The sequence below is a fragment of the Nycticebus coucang genome, chromosome 3, assembly GCF_027406575.1.
Source record: "Nycticebus coucang isolate mNycCou1 chromosome 3, mNycCou1.pri, whole genome shotgun sequence".
Classification (NCBI taxonomy): Eukaryota; Metazoa; Chordata; class Mammalia; order Primates; family Lorisidae; genus Nycticebus; species Nycticebus coucang.
This window is the reverse complement of record NC_069782.1, coordinates 71,873,685-71,891,099: the sequence shown is the minus strand read 5'-3', so window position 1 is coordinate 71,891,099 and position 17,415 is coordinate 71,873,685. Positions and strand designations below refer to the sequence as shown.

The window sequence follows — 17,415 nt, the reverse complement described above, 5'->3', positions numbered from 1 at the left end:
TCTAGCCAGAAAGAAACTCTGTCTTCAAAAGAAAGAAAAGAAAAGAGCATTTCCTGACCTAGCCACCCTCAATGTACAAATAACTTTACCTCTTTTTCTTCCATTTCACCATGTAGAAACTGAGAGCCACAGGGGTGTGGGGTTGAATGAAGCCATGGGCATACTTCATGGCCTGTTTTCTCCTGATTGAGACCCTGCCCAAGGAGCACAGTCTTTGCTGTTAAGATCCACCCTACACCCAAAGAGGAGGGTGAGAGAAGGTCTTTGGGAACACTCCCTGTGAACTTTCAGCCATTGTGAACTACTAAAGGGACTTTCAGGGCCTCAATTTGTCCTGTTAAGGGAAGAGAAAGTTTCCTGCCTTCACAAAGCTGGAGCAAGCCTCCTTTGAGATCAAGGAGGTACTGTCTCTTGCCTTTTGTGAGTTCCAACATCAGGGCCTTTCATCTGCTGTTTCCTACAGAGCACTGTTTCCTAGCTTTCTCAATGGCCATTCATTCATGTCCTACATCATAGTGCCCTTGGACCACAGATCTAGTTGCCTGGAACAACAATTTCTGCCTGTAAGAGCTCACAGATGGCTAATAGATAACTAAGTCAACATCATCATTTCTGAGAGGGATGTGTCGGGGAAAGAGAAATATGGTGATGTGATAGGAGGTGATAAGGTTAAATTGGGACCACCTATAGGAGGTGAGTGTTGGTTAAAGACCTGAAGAGGCTGAGAGAACCAGGCATGGGGAGAGCTAGGGAAACAATGTCAGGGTAGAGAACACAACAGGTTAAGGCCTTGAGCCAGAATGGCACCTGGAACAATAAGGAAGTGGTATTTGAGTCTCCACTTCCCTTTCTCCTCCAGTGAAGCTAGACATGGGGTAGGGGGGTGGGGGGCCTGAGAGCCCAGCTCTCTTTCTCTCACCCAGTTCTGTTTCCCTCTCCCCAAAGCAACCATCCCCTAATTCCAAAGCTCAACCAATGTTGATTCCTTTTTTTTTTTTTTAAGGCAGGTTCTCCCTCTGTTACTTAGGCTACAGTGCCCTAGCATCATCTTAGCTCAGCTCACTAGTAACCTCAAATGCTTGGGCTCAAGTGATCCCTCTGCTTCAGTCTCCCAGTTGGGACTACAGATGACAACATTATGACTGGCTAAATTTTTAATTTTTTTTTTTTTTTTTTGAGACAGTCTCAAGCTGTCGCCCTGCGTAGAGTGTCGTGGAGCTGTGATGCCACAGCACTCTACCCAGGGCGACAGCTTGAGTACCTCAGGCTTAAGTGAATCTCTTGCCTTAGCCTCCCAAGCAGCTGGGACTACAGGTGCCTACAACAATGCCCGGCTATTTTATTTTATTTTATTTTTTGGTTGGAGTTGTCATTGTTGCTTAGCAGATGCAGGCTGGGTTTGAACCCGCCACCCTACGTGTATGTGGCTGGCACCCTTGCTGGTTGAGCTCAGGCGCCACCTAAATTTTTAATTTTTTTATAGAAACAAGGTCTCCCTATGTTGGCAAGGGTAGTCTTGAATTCCTGGGCTCAAGCAATTCTCCTGGCTTAATCTCCCAAAATGCTGAGGTTAGAGATGTGAGCCACTATGTTCAGCCCTGATTATTTTCCTTTTCTTTTCTTTTCTTTCTTTCTTTTTTTTGAGACATAGTCTCAGGCTGTCGTTCTGGGTAGAGTGCTGTGACATTGTACCTCACAGCAACCTCCAACTCAGGCTCAAGCGATCCTCTTGCCTCAGTTTTTCTATTTTTTTCTATTTTTTGCAGTTTTTGGCCGGGGCTGGGTTTGAACCCACCACCTCCGGCCTATGGGGCTAGCACCCTACTCCTTTGAGCCACAGGTGCCGCCCGGTTTTTCTATTTTTTAGTACAGACAGGGTCTTGCTTTTGCTCAGGCTGGTCTCAAACTTGTGAGCTCAATTAATCTACCTGCCTTGACCTCCCAGCATGCTAGGATTACAGGTGTGAGGCGCCTGGCCTCAGCCCTGATTGTTAACTATTAAGGCCTGGCATTTTTTTTTTTTTTTTTGTAGAGACAGAGTCTCACTGTACCGCCCTCGGGTAGAGTGCCGTGGTGTCACACGGCTCACAGCAACCTCTTAACTCTTGGGCTTACGCGATTCTCTTGCCTCAGCCTCCCAAGCAGCTGGGACTACAGGCGCCCGCCACAACGCCCGGCTATTTTTTGGTTGCAGTTTGGCCGGGGCTGGGTTTGAACCCGCCACCCTCGGCATACGGGGCTGGCGCCCTACTCACTGAGCCACAGGCGCCGCCCGGCCTGGCATTTTTTTTTTTTTTATATTTAAAATACAAAGTCAGCTGGTGCTGTGGATGATGCCTGTAATCCCAGCTATTTGGGAGACTGAGGCGGGAGGATCACTTGAGCCTAGAAGTTTGAAGACAGCTGTGATTAATCAAGACCTCGTATCTAAAAAATAGTAATAAGGCTTGGGCAGTGCCTGTGGCTCATTGGGTAGGGCGCCAGCCCCATATACCAAGGGTGGCAGGTTCCAACTCTGCTGCGGTTAACTTGCAACAACAATAACAAAAATAGCAAGGTGTGTGGCGCGCGCCTGTAGTCCCAGCTACTGGGAAGGCTGAAGCAAGAGAATCGCCTAAGCTCAGGAGTTGGAGGTTGCTGTGGTTGCCACAGCACTCTATGAAGGGCTATTTAGTGAGACTCTGTCTCTAAAAATAATAAATAAATAGTAATAAGCAGGGCACAGTGGCTCATGGCTGTATTCCTAGTACTTTGGGGGCCAAGGCAGGTGGATTGCGTGAACTCAGGAGTTTGAGAACAGTATGGGCATAGTGAGACCCCATCTCTACCAAAAATAGAAAAACTAGCGGGGTGTGGTGGTGGCTGGCGCTTGCAGCCCCTGCTACTTGGGAGAGTGAGTCAAGAAGATCACTTGAGGCTGGGCGCCTGTGGCTCAAGAAGATCACTTGAGCCCAGGAATTTGAGGTTGATGTAAGCTATGATGCCATTGGCACTCTATCCAGGGTGACTGATACTCTGTCTCAAAAAAAAAAAGTAATAAATAAAATAAAACACAAAGTCAGTGCAGAAGCTGGTGCTCATGCACGTGGCTTGTTTCCCCCACCCCCTGAGAAAAAATCGGAAGGTATTTCGGAGAGCCACGGAAGTATGAAGCTGGAAGCCTGAGTTTGGGAGGTCAGGGAGCTAATGGCTTGTATGCCCTCGCTTCCACGAGGACTTCGGACCTATGACTGGCCTCTTGCCCTGGAGCTTCAACCAGAGAACCGGGTGGCAGGGAGAGAACACGAAGTGGATTTATTTTTATTTATTTATTTTTTCTGAAATTTTCTCATTCTCCGAAGTGGAGTCGTGATACTTTTATAGTCAGAGGGGGGAGGCAGGGGCAAACACGTTACCCTTAGAATAAATACATTTCCCAAATGCAAACGAAGTGGGTGAGCGTCCCAGTACTTGCAGGGCGCTGGGGCGGGCCGCGGGTGGGGGTGGTGGGGGCCGGGCCTCAAGGCGCTAAGTTATTCTGGTCTCTCCGCGCCTCCGCAGCTGGCGAGCTTTTTATAAACAGGACGAGTCCCGCCCCACATCCTCAGCCCTGCCTACTGGGGGTAGGGGAGAATGAAAGAGATCAAGACTCTCCTGGGGGCCAAACGCCCCTTGCGGGGTTTGAAGACCCCGAGTTGGGAGGTGGCGGGGTCTCAGGCTTGTCACCCCCACTCCAATTTTGACTTTTTCCTTCAAGATTTGGAGGAATAAACCATGCAGCATCTTGGCTCCTAAAGTCTGCATTCTCTGGGTGTTGTTCCCCAACGGAGCGGGGTTGGGGTTGGGTCTCCTAGCTCCCAGGTTAGTCTTTGAACCTGAACAAGGAAGAGCTGGTCATTTGGGGATTTAGAGGACAGGCTACTTCTCTGCCCCTACTTCGCCATTTCTTCGAATTTTCCACCCGATGACTGGGTGCAGGATGGGGTGGGAGAGTTCCCAGAGCGTCCATCAGCTCCTTCCTTCTTTTTTGGGAATTGGTGGTTTCTTCTTCTTCTTTTTTTTTAACCTCAGGATCAGGGGAGGGATGGAGTCTCTACCAGCTGCCCTCTTTGGGGGTCTTACACCTTAGGAAATGAACAGAGGTCTCTCTTAACCCTATGTCTTCTTTTTCTTATTTTGTATTTATTTTTAACTCCATAATTGGGAGTGTGCATGTAACATCTCTTGGGCGCCAGTTCCTCTTTTCTGAAATTGGAAGTAGGCGGCATTTTAAACGAGGGTCACAGCACCTTGGACAGTGCTGTGGCCATAGGAGTCCGGGTTGGTGCGGACGGGGGAAGGAACCCGCCGGGAACCCGCCCCTCAAAGACCCAGGTTCAGCCAAGACGTCAGCCCCTCGGCCCTTCAACCGCCCGAAAGCCATCGTTGGACAGGAGGAAAGAGTAGGCAATCGCTGATTGTTAACTGGGCCTGTCGCTTGAGCACTTAAGCCAGTGAGAGGGCGCCAAACAGCCCAGCCTGCCTGATGCAGAGGAAAGGCGGAGTCAGCGGCTGCAGCGCATTGGTCCCTACCAGATACCCTCGCCGGGTCCCGCCCTATTAGCGCGTCAATCTGCGCAGAAACCCCACCCCTCCTGGCTCTGCCTGTGTCTGTAGCCACAGCTCTGCGCGCTGCTCCGCCTCCGGATGGCGTCACGGCTCTGTCTGCAGGTTGAGGCTCCGCCTCTCCCGCTGCAGGACGTCACCGAGGACTGCAGGGGCCTGAGCCGGTGCCGCCGCCGCCGCCGCCGCCGCCGCTGCCTCGCAGCCCTACATCAGCGCACCGGCGTCATTGCCGCCGCCTAATAAGTCGCCGCCGCTAGGGTGCATTGGTGAAGGGCAAGGTGAGTTCCCGGGCGGCCCTGTGGGCTCCGACTCTGAGCATCTGCATAACCTTCATTTGACTGGCGGAGGTGGGAGACGAGGTTGACCGGGGATGAATGAGAGGAAGGGTGCGGCGGTTTCGGACCTGGGAAGGGAAAGAGTCTGGGTGGCCCTCACCTGCCGTATCCTCACCAATTCCCCCTCCACCCGGAGGCTCTGCAGCGGAGGGGGAGGGGTGACGAGTGCCCTGCGGGAAGCTGCGCTCGCGGGAGGTTCTTGCGTGCGGGTGCCCGTGGTGTGCACACGCGCCCCCGTCTGTCGGCATGTCTGTGTATACCATTGCTTGTGTAACTGGATATACTTCTGCGACCCCCTTTGGGCCTCAGTATGTGCATGCTGCAAGCTTGTGGAGGGAGGCGCCTGGACTGTGCGTGTGCGTACACAGCCTTGAGCATACGTGCACGGGCATCCGTGTCCGTATGGGTGACGTTCACACGCCTGCATGGGTGGAGGGAGCCGTGCCCACGGGTCAGGGATGGGTTCGCACATTTCTCTAGGAAGGTAAGTGTGTAGACAGGTGTCTGTGCCTCCCTCTATCCTGTGCACCCAAGCAAGTTCGCAGCCTCGTGTGTGTACGAGCGTGTAAAGATGAGTGTGTGTGAGGATGGTGCACGGGAGCATGTGTACCCGCTTCTCCTGTCATGTAATGCAGCTAGCACGGCCCAAGTTGTCCCAAGCCTGGGAGTTTGGGGGAAGGGGAGGCTGCCGATGCGCATCCCCGCGGGACCTACATGAGTGTGCACGTGCGCCTGAGCTGCTCAGTTCTGAGGACCTTGAAAGATTGATGGGAGGCGGGGCCCACCGCAGTCACCTCCCTCTGGGCGGAGACATAGGTTTAGGGTTACAGCCAGACCTGGGGTGCAGGCCTATTGGAGGGGTATCTCCATTCGCGACCCTCTGAGCTCCTCCCCTGAAACCTTTCAAGGTCACAGCCTGCCCTCTCCTGAGGGCCTCACCAATAATATTGGTGCTCCTGATGGGATAAAGATGTTCTCCATATGGGCGGCACCTGTGGCTCAGTCGGTAGGGCGCCGGCCCCATATACCGAGGGTGGTGGGTTCAAACCCGGCCCCGGCCAAACTATAACCAAAAAAAAAAAAAAATAGCCGGGCGTTGTGGCGGGCGCCTGTAGTCCCAGCTACTTGGGAGGCTGAGGCAAGAGAATCGCTTAAGCCCAGGAGTTGGAGGTTGCTGTGAGCTGTGTGAGGCCACGGCACTCTACCAAGGGCGATAAGGTGACACTCTGTCTCTACAAAAAACAAAAACAAAAAAAAGATGTTCTCCATACATGGGTTCCTTTCTGGCGCTCTCTCCATTCTATGACTGGGCTTGGGCTGCTGAGGATGGAGGGAGCCCCCTTGCTCTCTCTTCTTCCTATACCCCCAGATGGCATCTGCCACAGATTCTCGCTATGGGCAAAAGGAGTCCTCGGATCAAAACTTCGATTACATGTTCAAGATCCTTATCATTGGCAACAGCAGCGTGGGCAAGACATCCTTCCTCTTCCGCTACGCTGACGACTCCTTCACACCTGCCTTTGTCAGCACTGTGGGCATCGACTTCAAGGTCAAAACCATCTACCGCAACGACAAGAGGATCAAGCTGCAGATCTGGGTGGGTCCAGCTCCCCTCCTTGGAAAAGCAGTTGCAATGTTTTCTGTCTCTTCCCTGGCTAGAGTCATTCATTGACACACTGGGCATTTATCAGATGCATACTGTAGACCAAGAGCAAAAGCACAGGCACCCTGTTCCCTCATAAAGCACCTAATCTCAATGCCTCAGTTTCCCCATCTTCAACTTCTTCCACATGAGGCTCTGTATAAGGTTTCAGCAGGACTCTTTCCTGGGACAAATGCAGGCGCCTACCCCCAGGTGTCCCAGCCTCTTCCTCAACCCCAAAGAGGTCTGAGTGAGCCCATTAATCTCAAATCAGAACTGTCCCTTCTCTGCTCACTGCCCTTGTATGGCTCCCTTATCATTCAGGGTAAAACCCACACCCCTCTTTTAGCCCAGAAACCCTTGCCTGTTGTGTCCCTGCTGACACCTTCACCCCAGTCTGTCTTCCTCCATATCCTCCTTAACTGTCCTTCAGGCAGGGCCTTTGCACAGGCTGTGTCCTGCCCTTTCCCTGGGATGCTCCCTGGCCCTCACATGGCTTCCTCCCTCACTGCCTTCAGGGTTTTTTTTTTTTTTGAGACAGAGCTTCAAGCTGTCGCCCTGGGTAGAGTGCTGTGGCATCACAGCTCATAGCAACCTCCAACTCCTGGGCTCAAGTGATTCTCCTGCCTCTGCCACAATGCCTGGCTATTTTTTGGTTGCAGCTGTCATTGTTGTTTGGCAGGCTGGGGCTAGATTCGAACCCACCATCTTAGGTGTATGTGGCTGGTGCCTTAGCCCCTTGAGCCACAGGCACCGAGCCTGCCTTCAGATTTTTAAACTACTCTGGTACTCTCTATCCTCATCTAGTTTGACTTTTCTCCTGAATCCTTGTCACTGTCCAACATAGGATACATTACAACTTTGTGGTGATTGTCTGTTTCTTGTTCAGGGCCATTACTTCTGCAAGGGCAGGGCTTTCTGTCCATTTTGTTAACGGTTTTGTCCCCAGTATCCAGCACAGGGTGTGTCCAGGTCATTGGCCAGTACGTGTTTGTGGAATGAATAAGGGAACAATTCTGCAAGTAACAGTCACCATGCAGGTGACCCAGCCTGTTCTTTCTGACTCTTTGTGCCCCTAGGAAAGCTACCTCTCTGTGGGCCTCAAGGTGGCTGACCCAGACCATCTTAGAGCTCATTGCCTCTTTGTGGAGCTTATGTGTGGGTCTTAGCTCTGACCTTTGTCTCCTCTTCCCTAGGACACAGCTGGGCAGGAGCGGTACCGGACCATCACCACAGCTTACTACCGGGGTGCCATGGGCTTTATTCTTATGTATGACATCACTAATGAGGAATCCTTCAATGCCGTACAGGACTGGTGAGCATGACCCCACCCACTTTCAGACCATCCTCTGAGCTGGGCTTTGTGCAAAAAAAGAAAAATGGGAAAAAATAATTACAGATGCAAAAATGAAACTGTACACATGTAGGAAAAAGCTATTTGTGGCTGGTAAGGAGAGTTGGGGACAAAAACAGTAAGAACAGTTTGCATAGGTTGTAAACATTTAAATTTTCTGCCTAGAAATAATGATACATTTTAAGAAAATTTCTGAATTTCCTAAAGAAGGGATAATTATTTCTGGGAGAGGATCTGGGAAGGGTGGGAAACGTTGCTTGAAAGAGGGGCTTTCAAGAGTAGGGAATCTGGAGCAAATACCCAGAGGAAAGAGTATTTGAGAGGCTGGGTACCATGGCTCACGCCTGTAATCCCAACACTTTGGGAGGCCGAGATGGGAGGATTACTTGAGGCCAAGAGTTGGAGGTCAGCCTAGGCAACACAGCCGGACCTTGCCTCTATAGAAAAAAAAAAATAGCTGGGTGTGGTAGTGCCTGCTTATAGTCCCAGCTACTCCAGAGAGTGAAGGGGGGAGGGGATCACACAGGAATTCAAGGCTGCAGTGAGTTCTGATCACACCACTGCACTCCAATCTAGGGTACAGAGAAGAGCAAGACTTTGTCTCTAAAAAGAAAAGTTTATGAAGGGAAGATGGAAAGGAGGGTGGTGGGCCAGGTTCCAGGGTCTTTCCCCTCTTCTGTCTCTCTTGTAGACAGGCCCTGGACCAGCCTGGAGACAGAGCCTGGATCCTCCAAGCCCTAACCTGCCTCTGTTACTGCCTCCTGCAGGTCCACCCAGATCAAGACCTATTCATGGGACAATGCCCAGGTGCTGCTAGTGGGGAACAAGTGTGACATGGAGGATGAGAGAGTGGTGTCATCAGAACGTGGCCGGCAGCTGGCTGACCATCTTGGTGAGTGCCTAGCAGGACTGGAGGCTAAAACAAGGACACTGAGATTCCCAAAAGGGGAGAGGAAACACCCAAGGTCTCAAAGCAAAACCATGACAGAGCTGGGATTCAAATCCAGGCAAATTGTATTTTCTGGAAACTGGCCTTGATCCAAGAGCCATTTGCAATGGATCTTAAGGGGTATGTAGGCGTTCACTGTAAGGCAAGTTAATGATTCATTCTAACATTCTCTGTCCAGTCCCACGTTGGGTGTTGTGAGGCCTCTGAAAGACATCTAGCTTTATGAGGTGAAGGGTGTAGGAGACCTGGGCTTGAGGAGCCCATGGGAGGAGCTAGGCTTCCTAGTGGGGAGGGGCAATAGATCTGGTGCTTGAAGGGTCTTTCAGACAGAAGAAACAGCTTGGACAATGGCTAGAGGCAAGAAATTACTGGGTTTGGGCAATAGTTTTACATGGCTAAAACATGAGGGTCAACTGGAAGAAATGTCATAGGGAACCATAGAGGCTGTTGAGCAGGGGGATGACACAGTTGGATCTGAGTGACAGAGGCTTCCAGAGCCAGTGCATGGGACTGGGCTGGATGGTGGGGAAGGGAGCAAGGGTGAGGGGATAGGGTCTTGCCAGAGCAGCGAGAAACAGTTTTAGGGTAAAGAAAGAAGGGCTGGAAATGTAGAGTTATCCCAGTTCAAAGTTGCTTCCCTGCAGGACCTTTAGGCGGCTTTCTGTCAGTGTCTTTAGTGGGCCAGTTGGCACTGGGTATTTCCAGGCTTTTCCTTCCATCAGAGATCTCTAAGAGTTGGGAGGTGGGGTAGGGGGTACCATGGTCTTAACCTTCCCTTCCCTGACTACAGGGTTTGAGTTCTTTGAGGCAAGTGCCAAGGACAATATTAATGTCAAGCAGACCTTTGAGCGTCTGGTGGATGTCATCTGTGAGAAGATGTCTGAGTCCTTGGACACAGCTGACCCTGCAGTTACCGGCACCAAGCAGGGCCCACAGCTCACTGACCAGCAGGCGCCCCCGCACCAGGACTGTGCTTGCTGAGAGCTGCCCTGCCCCCACCTACCCTTCTTAAATCCCCAACCACCCAGACCCAACCCAGCCCCCACCAGCCATGGGCACAAGACCCCTACCCCTGACTTAGACTGTCACCTTTATTTATTATTGTAGCTATTTATTTATTTATTGAAGATGTCCCCCAGGGGCCTAGGCTCCCATCTACCCCTTGCCCTGCCCACCCTGTACATACAGCCCTACACCACTCTGCCATGGTGTGTTGTGGCCCCTTGAACTCACTACTCAACTTCCTTCCTGAGACACTACTTTTTTCTAAATTCACCCCCAACCACTTGTCAGTTGTGAAGAGGGGCCAGATGACACCCCAGAGCAGGCTGATAGGGTGATGGGAGGTGGCCAGGTCTGCCAGTCCCTTGGCTCTGCTACAGTGGGCTGAGGCCACTGGCAGGGGGTCTCTGTGTATACCAAGGAGAGTCCAGCCCATTGGGTTCCTCTCCCCCAGAGTTTTCTCTTTTAGTCATGGTGGTGGTAAGGGTGCTGTGGGTATTCACCACCCTACACCCCCCCTCCCCCAGACCTGTTCTGACCTCATGAGTGTCAAACATGCCCTCCAGTCCCCTAGGAGATGTCATGACAACACTACACACACCCAATAAAGTGAATGGACCATGCTGTGTCTGTATGACTTCTAAGCCTTGATCCCACTGGCTTTGGTCATCCCTGGGATTGTCAATTACAGAGAATTTAATGGAATTTCCATAGTCCACAACCATAGGAGGCCTATAGGCTGCTTAGTCTTGTCTGAAGTTTGTGGAGGCCGACTACAGGCCTGACCCCACACTGAGGGGATGGGCCATATCCTTGTCTTGGTCTCAAAGCCACTTTAGTGTCCAGGAGTTGGTGCCTGGGCCTGGACTAGGTGGGGCCCCAGGCTGAAGATGGGACATCTTGGTTACAAGTCACATGAGGCTCCTTCTGAGAAAGGCTTGGGGATGATCATCTATCTTTGTGGTTGTGTTCTAGATGGGGCCAGCAATGTGCTTGGAAGTGACAGCTTAACCAGATGCTCAGGAGTTGGACTGGGGCTCTGCCATGGCCCAGCATCCTGGCCTGGGCAGAAGCTGCTTCACCACCAGTCAAAGGGTAGTCCTCTGGGAGTTAATCTTGCACTGTTTGGCATCCTGTGCTGGGAAACAGGCAGCTCAGTCCACTCGGGTGTCCAGAGCCATGCAGGCTGAGGGTGTCAGGGAGCTTGGACTCTGTTCACACAAGAGGATCTAGTCATATTCCAGGTTCTTCCTAATCAAGCTCTCTTGTACCTGTCCTTGGGTACAGACATGGCAGGGATCTGGCAGAAGTCACACCAGACAGCAAAGATGGGCTAGGTTTTAACCACTGGAGATGAGCTCCCGGCGGCCCACCCTAGGATATGGGTTGTCAGGGCCCCAGGAGACCCTCACCCTCCAGGTTGGCTGTACTGCCATTGGGAGCTCCCACGTGTGGCTCCCTGAGTACCCTGGGTGCCTGGTCCACTCACTGTGCTCACCCGGTACTTCAGGTAGGACAGGTATGTGTCCCAGCCCAGTGTCAGGCCATTGATGTAAGTGACTCGGAACTGGGGGGGCACGAAGAGGAAGTTCACCAGCTGTGCAGCTGGCCACACGCACCAGTCGGCCTGCAGGGAGGAGCCAGAGTGTGGGTGAGGGGGTGGCCACACCCTGGAGGGCCTGGGGTGGGCAGGGTTTGGGCGTCTGCTCCCACCTTGTAGAATTCCCAGAATTTGTCCTGCAACTCCTGGCAGCTATCACTCAGCATCTGGCCTTCCAGGCAGCCAAGGCCTGGAAAGGAAGAAAGATAAATGGGTCAGGGGCTGGGAGTACTGTGGAGATGGCAAGAAGGGGAAGGATAGAACCTTCAAAGAAAGTCCTAGGCAGGACCAAGATATTCAAATGGGATGGCCAGAACAGCAGGGCTGGTGTAGGGGGAAAACATAGAACAAGTTATCCCAGTGAGGGAGAGAGGTCATAAATATGTATAAATAAGTGCCCCGAAGGAAGGAGACACACATTGACACACTCCATTACAGAGCAGGAAACTGGGCCTTGGGGTGGGAATGAGCTGACACTTTTCTCTGCAAAGCCTAAAGCTGGATGATTGCACTCATCGAGCCCAGCCCCTCTTCTATCAGGCCTCAGGGGCTTTGCATGGGCTGTTTCCCTGTCCTCTGGCTCCTTCCTCTTTTTTTTTTTTGTACTTTATCACCCTCAGTAGAGTGCTGTGGCATCGCACAGCTCACAACAACCTCCAACTCCTGGGCTTAGGCAATTCTCTTGCCTCAGTCTCCCGAGTAGCTGGGACTACAGATGCCCACCACAAGCCCAGCTATTTTTTTGTTGCAGTTTGGCCAGGGCTGGGTTTGAACACCCTCGGTTTATGGGGCCGGCGCCCTAACCACTGAGCCACAGGCGCCGCCCTCTGGTTCCTTTTTTTTGTTTGTTTTGGCCGGGGCTAGGTTTGAACCCGCCACCTCTGGCATATGGGACCGGCGCCCTACTCCTTGAGCCACAGGCGCCACCCTCTGGTTCCTTTTTTAAGTCTTGTCTGAGTGTTGCCTCCTTTGGGAAGTGCTCCCAACCTCCCATCCAGCAAAGCCCCACCACACGCTGTCCTTGTCCCTCCTACACTCAACACCACTCACATCACCATCCAATGGCTCCCTGAGGTCAGGCTGGGTCTGTCTTGTCAGCACTGTAACTTCTCCCCCCAGTCAAGGGCCACCCACTCAAGAGAAACATCAGCATCCTTCTTAACACAAAGTTCCACCCCTCCCAAACTCTGAGGGGCAAAGCACAGCTTGTGGGGTTCCTTACCCAAGAAGTACCAGACGCCCAGCATGGGAGAGGCTACCAGCTGGTCCACGAGAACCTTCTTGAGGATGTTTGGGAGGCCTTGGAGGCCTGAGGCAGGGAGTAGGCGGTCCAGCCAGAGGTACCAGTAGTGCAGGAAGGGGCCCATGCTGCAGCCCACCGCAAACATACTCGCTGAGAGTGGTATAAGAGTTAGGGGGCCGGAAGACCCAACCCCATCCACTCCCTCACCAGCCAAGACCTGGGAGAGCCTGATGCCATTCCAGAGCCTCAGCCTCAGCTGGAAAACAAAGACAGCCCACCGAGGTATTCTTCCATTACAAGACCCACCGCTAGGAGACTTTCCAAAGGTTCAGACCAAGGAGCGGGCAGGGGACTGAGACTTGGGGAGGGAGTGTCAGGATCTGGGTTGCACACCGAGTTCAAGGGTCCTGCTAGAGATCGAGCCACGAGTGAGGGATCATGGGTCGTAGGCCTGGTATGGGGATAGCCGAATTCGAGGTCAGGGTCAAAAGTCCTCGGGGTGAAGGGCCAACAGCGCGGCATCCTCACCTGAGCGTCGCGGGCTGAATTTCTGCCCAGGTCGGGCGCGGATCTCCCAAGACTGGCGCGCGCCGTCTCCAGCCGCCATGAGAGCGCCGCAGCCCAGTGTGTTGGTCACAAGGAGCAAACGGCCCTGGAACAGGGGCTGCCCGGCGGTCCACAGGCCGCGTAGCCAGCGCAAGCCGCCCGGCGCCATCGCTAGCGGGAATCAGGAACCTGAGCGCCGACCAATCGCGAGTTACCACCGGCCCAGAATGCCCGCCCCCACTTCAACGCCGGCCAGTCGCACATAGCTTTGCTGTTCACGTGTACGCGCTGCGCCGCGCTGACCAATCACAGACCATCTCGGACTCCACTTAGCCTAGGGTCAGTCTCTGAACGGAGTTACACACAGCCTTCCCGGACATCAGGGACCAATCGCAAATAAGAGTTATATCACGCGTGCCGATTGGTAGCGTTGCACGCTGTTTCCTCGCCCCTTTCTATGCCGGCCTATGGGGAGCAGTTGCAGCATCCCTCTACTTACGCGTGCAGCGCTACTACACTGGTCAATCGCTATCTACCGTCATGGTGTCATGCTGGCAACTCACTGATTCGTGTCTCACTTCCGGTTTTGAGATGGACACTTAGGGGCCGGGTGTGGTGGCTCGCGCCTGTAACACTAGCACTCTGGGGGTTGCTTGAGCTCACTAGTTTGAGACCAGTCTGAGCAAGAGTGAGACTCTGCCTCTACTAAAAATGAAAAACTCAGGCAAGGGCATCACTTGAACCCAAGCGTTTGAGGTTGCTAGGAGCTATGACGCCATGACACTCTACCAAAGGTGGTAAAGAAGGACTGTCTCAAAAACAAACAAAAAACCTTTGCCCTAAAGACAGCCATAAAACCTAAAAAATATTCTTTTTTTTTTTTTTTTTGTAGAGACAGAGTCTCACCGTACCGCCCTCGGGTAGAGTGCCGTGGTGTCACACGGCTCACAGCAACCTCCAACTTGGGCTTACGCGATTCTCTTGCCTCAGTCTCCCGAGCAGCTGGGACTACAGGCGCCCGCCACAACGCCTGGCTATTTTTTGGTTGCAGTTTGGCCAGGGCTGGGTTTGAACCCGCCACCCTCGGCATATGGGACCGGCGCCCTACTCACTGAGCCACAGGCGCCGCCCAAACCTAAAAATATTCTATGTAAAATACTGGCTATGAAGAAATGATCTGGGGCTCAGCGCCCATAGGACAACGGTTATGGCGCCAGCCACATACACCAAGGCTGAGGGTTGGAACCCGGCCCGGGCCAGCTAAACAACAACAACTCCAACCAAAAAAATAGCCTGGCTTTGTGGTGGGCACCTGTAGTCCCAGCTACTTGGGAGGCTGAGGTGAGAGAATGGCTTAAGCCCAAGAGTTTGAGGTTGCTGTGAGTTGAGATGCCAAAGCACTCTAAGGGCGACATAGTGAGACTCTATCTCAAATAATAATAATAGTAATGATCTGGGCTCAGCGTCTGTAGCTCAGCGGCTAGGTGCCGGCCGCATACATCAGGGCTGGCGGGTTTGAATCTAGCCCAGGCCTGCCAAACAACAATGACAACGACAACAACAACAACAAAATAGCCAGGCATTGTGGTGGGCACTTGTAGTACCAGCTACTTGGGAAGCTGAGGCAAGAGAATCGCTTAAGCCCAAGAGTTGAAAGTTGCTGTGAACCGTGACGCAACCGCACTCTACTGAGAGTGACATAGTGAGACTCTGTCTCAAAAAAAAAAAAAAAAGAAAGAAAGAAAAGGAGAAAGGAAAAAATGATCTGACCCACCGTGTTTCACTTTAGGGTTTAAGACCTCATTCCAGAGATGAGGAGGAGGAGGAAATGCATACTCAGACAGACCTTACTGCGTTTCCCCACTCAGACTGCGAGTGTGAGATCATACCCTTTTTATCCAATCATATTTCTACAAAGCTATCCATACCATGTTCAGCCTAAGCATAAAACTTCCCCTGTATTTTAGGGTCTTCACTTTGAAAGGTCCCATGTGTACATGTTAAGTAAATTTGTATGCCTTTTGTCCAATTAATCAGCTTTTTGTGAGTTGATTTTTCTGCAAACATTCAGAGGACCAAAGGAATTTTCCACTTGGCCCCTAAATACTTTTTATTGAAAGGCCAGGTACAGTGGCTCACTCCTTTAATCCTAGCACTCTGGGAGGCCGAGGCAGGTGGATTGCCCTGAGCCCAAAGGTTTGAGACCAGCCTGAGCAAGAGTGAGATCTCATCTCTAAAAATAGTTGGGCGTTGTGGCAGGCACCTATAGTTCCAGCTACTTGGGAGACTGAGGCACCTGTGGCTCAGTCGGTAGGGCACTGGCCCCATATAACGAGTGTGGCGGGTTCAAACCCAGCCCCAGCCAAACTGCAACAAAAAAATAGCCGGGCGTTGTGGCAGGTGCCTGTAGTCCCAGCTACTTGGGAGGCTGAGGCAAGAGAATCGCCTAAACCCAGGAGTTGGAGGTTGCTGTGAGCTGTGATGCCACAGCACTCTACCGAGGGCAATAAAGTGAGACTCTGTCTCTAAAAAAAAAAAATTGCATTTGTTGTTAAGACAAGATCTTGCTATGTTGACCAGGCTGATGTCAAACTCCTAGTGTCAAGCAATCCTCCCTCCTTGGTCTCCCAAAGTGCTGGGATTACAAATGTGAACAGCCTCATCTGGCCACATGTACTCATTTTTATATCTATATGAGAGTCATGATTTTACCCTTTTTAAAAAAATTATGCTTAAGCACTTGCTTTCAAGAACACTTCAGACCCCAGATTTTACTGCATCTTAGCAGAAAACTTTCAAAATGGTTAAAGGAAAATTTTCAAAAATACTAAAAGGCCAAATTATGATTCTTTTTTTTTTTTTTGTAGAGATACAGTATGACTTTACCACCCTCAGTAGAGTGCCATGACCTCACAGGACTCACAGCAACCTCTAGCTCTTGGGCTTACACGATTCTCTTGCCTCAGCCTCCCGAGCAGCTGGGACTACAGGCGCCCCCCACAACACCCGGCTATTTTTTGGTTGCAGTTTGGCCGGGGCTGGGTTTGAACCCGCCACCCTCGGTATATGGGGCCGCCACCCTACTCACTGAGCCACAGGCGCCGCCCCCAAATTATGATTTTTTTTTGACAGAGCCAAGTAAACTCGGTCAACAAAGAAGCATGTTTTATGGTGACTAAAGGTCCAGAAATTCCAACAAGGTAAGAGAACTTTGCTAACTCTGTTTTTCTCATTTTAGTTTCCCTTTCTATAATTTTGTGTGTTTTTGTTTTTTTGCAGGTTTTGGCCAGGGCTGGGTATGAACCTGCCACCTCTGGTGTATGGGGCTGGCGTCCTACACCTTTGAGCCACAGGCGCCGCCCTAATTTTGTGGTTTATTTTGATGCCTTTATAACTGATAATGCCATCCAGTGCGTAGCATCATGGATTGGAAATCTGACTTTATGGTGTTGAAAGACAAGATTGCAAGAAACTCAGTTATAAATTTAATTGCTCTTTTCCCCACAATTCATGAGTCAGGGTAGCTTCTATTCCACAAAATAAAATGAGGGCTTCCCCTGGGCAATAGCAGAACAGTGAGTTTTGAAAGGTGGAAATAAGGAAACAATAATAAGACAAATGAGGTCAGGGTTCATGCCTGTAACTCTAGCATTCTGGGAGGCCGAGGCAGGAGGGAAGATCCCTTGAGCTCAGGAATTTGAGAACAGCCTGAGCAAGTCTCCATCTCTACTAAAAATAAAAAAACTAGCCAGGTGTTGTGGCAGGCCTCTGTAGTCCCAGCTACTTGGGAGGCTGAGACAAGAGGATCTCTTGAGCCCAATAGTTTAAACTTACTGTGAGCTATGATACTGGAGAACTCTATCGTGGGGCAACACAGTGAGACTCTGTCTCAAAAGAAAAATAATAATAAAAATAAAAAAGAAAGAAAGAAAAGTAAAGGGAAGAAAGAAAGAAAAAAAAAAAAGGTTAATATCAGGGTATTTTAGGTTACGTTTTTTTGTTAAACCAGAGGGGATTTCCTTAGTAAACACTGTAATCTCCTGATTTCAGGAAAAACTGGTCTGTTTGGGGATGTATCTATTTCCTTAAAGTTCCAGTTTGATTATGTTGCATTTAGCATGAATGACTCTACTTTGGTTTGCTCTGGTCTGTAGGGGCCC

The 17,415-nt window shown here is 51.3% G+C and overlaps 2 protein-coding genes across 4 annotated transcripts; one reads left to right on the top strand and one right to left on the bottom strand.

Moving 5' to 3' along the window:
* Positions 1–4,694: 4,694 nt before the first annotated feature.
* Positions 4,695–10,489, top strand: RAB3A (RAB3A, member RAS oncogene family). Its single transcript, XM_053582362.1, has 5 exons — positions 4,695–4,862; positions 6,289–6,516; positions 7,758–7,876; positions 8,683–8,807; positions 9,655–10,489. Exons 2-5 carry the CDS (start codon positions 6,289–6,291, stop codon positions 9,843–9,845), a joined length of 663 nt encoding a protein of 220 aa, XP_053438337.1. The 5' UTR covers positions 4,695–4,862; the 3' UTR covers positions 9,846–10,489.
* On the bottom strand, positions 7,805–13,454 carry MPV17L2 (MPV17 mitochondrial inner membrane protein like 2). 3 transcript variants are annotated; one of them, XM_053582366.1, is made up of 5 exons: positions 13,238–13,448; positions 12,689–12,859; positions 11,580–11,656; positions 11,365–11,493; positions 7,805–7,920 (listed from the first exon to the last, which is right to left on the bottom strand). In XM_053582366.1, the coding sequence occupies exons 1-5, from the start codon at positions 13,422–13,424 to the stop codon at positions 7,858–7,860; spliced, it is 627 nt and encodes a 208-aa protein (XP_053438341.1). In that variant the 5' UTR covers positions 13,425–13,448; the 3' UTR covers positions 7,805–7,857. The 3 variants fall into 3 exon arrangements, with proteins under 3 accessions (XP_053438341.1, XP_053438340.1, XP_053438342.1); XM_053582365.1 differs by lacking the exon at positions 7,805–7,920 and adding an exon at positions 10,626–11,077 and having other exon boundaries at positions 11,356–11,493; positions 13,238–13,454; XM_053582367.1 differs by lacking the exon at positions 7,805–7,920 and adding an exon at positions 10,626–11,077 and having other exon boundaries at positions 13,238–13,454.
* Positions 13,455–17,415: the final 3,961 nt, after the last annotated feature.

What these genes read in the sequence shown, in the direction of transcription:
- RAB3A (XM_053582362.1), top strand. Translation starts at nt 6,289, where the DNA reads ATGGCATCTGCCACAGATTCTCGCTATGGGCAAAAGGAGTCCTCGGAT. An exon ending in TTCAATGCCGTACAGGACTG is followed by an intron (nt 7,877 to 8,682) that starts GTGAGCATGACC and finishes TGCCTCCTGCAG; the next exon opens with GTCCACCCAGATCAAGACCT. An exon ending in GCAGCTGGCTGACCATCTTG is followed by an intron (nt 8,808 to 9,654) that starts GTGAGTGCCTAG and finishes CCCTGACTACAG; the next exon opens with GGTTTGAGTTCTTTGAGGCA.
- MPV17L2 (XM_053582365.1), bottom strand. Translation starts at nt 13,424, where the DNA reads ATGGCGCCGGGCGGCTTGCGCTGGCTACGCGGCCTGTGGACCGCCGGG. An exon ending in GGGCGTCTGGTACTTCTTGG is followed by an intron (nt 11,657 to 12,688) that starts GTAAGGAACCCC and finishes CTTCCTTTCCAG; the next exon opens with GCCTTGGCTGCCTGGAAGGC. An exon ending in TGAAGTACCGGGTGAGCACA is followed by an intron (nt 11,078 to 11,355) that starts GTGAGTGGACCA and finishes TTGTGTGAACAG; the next exon opens with AGTCCAAGCTCCCTGACACC.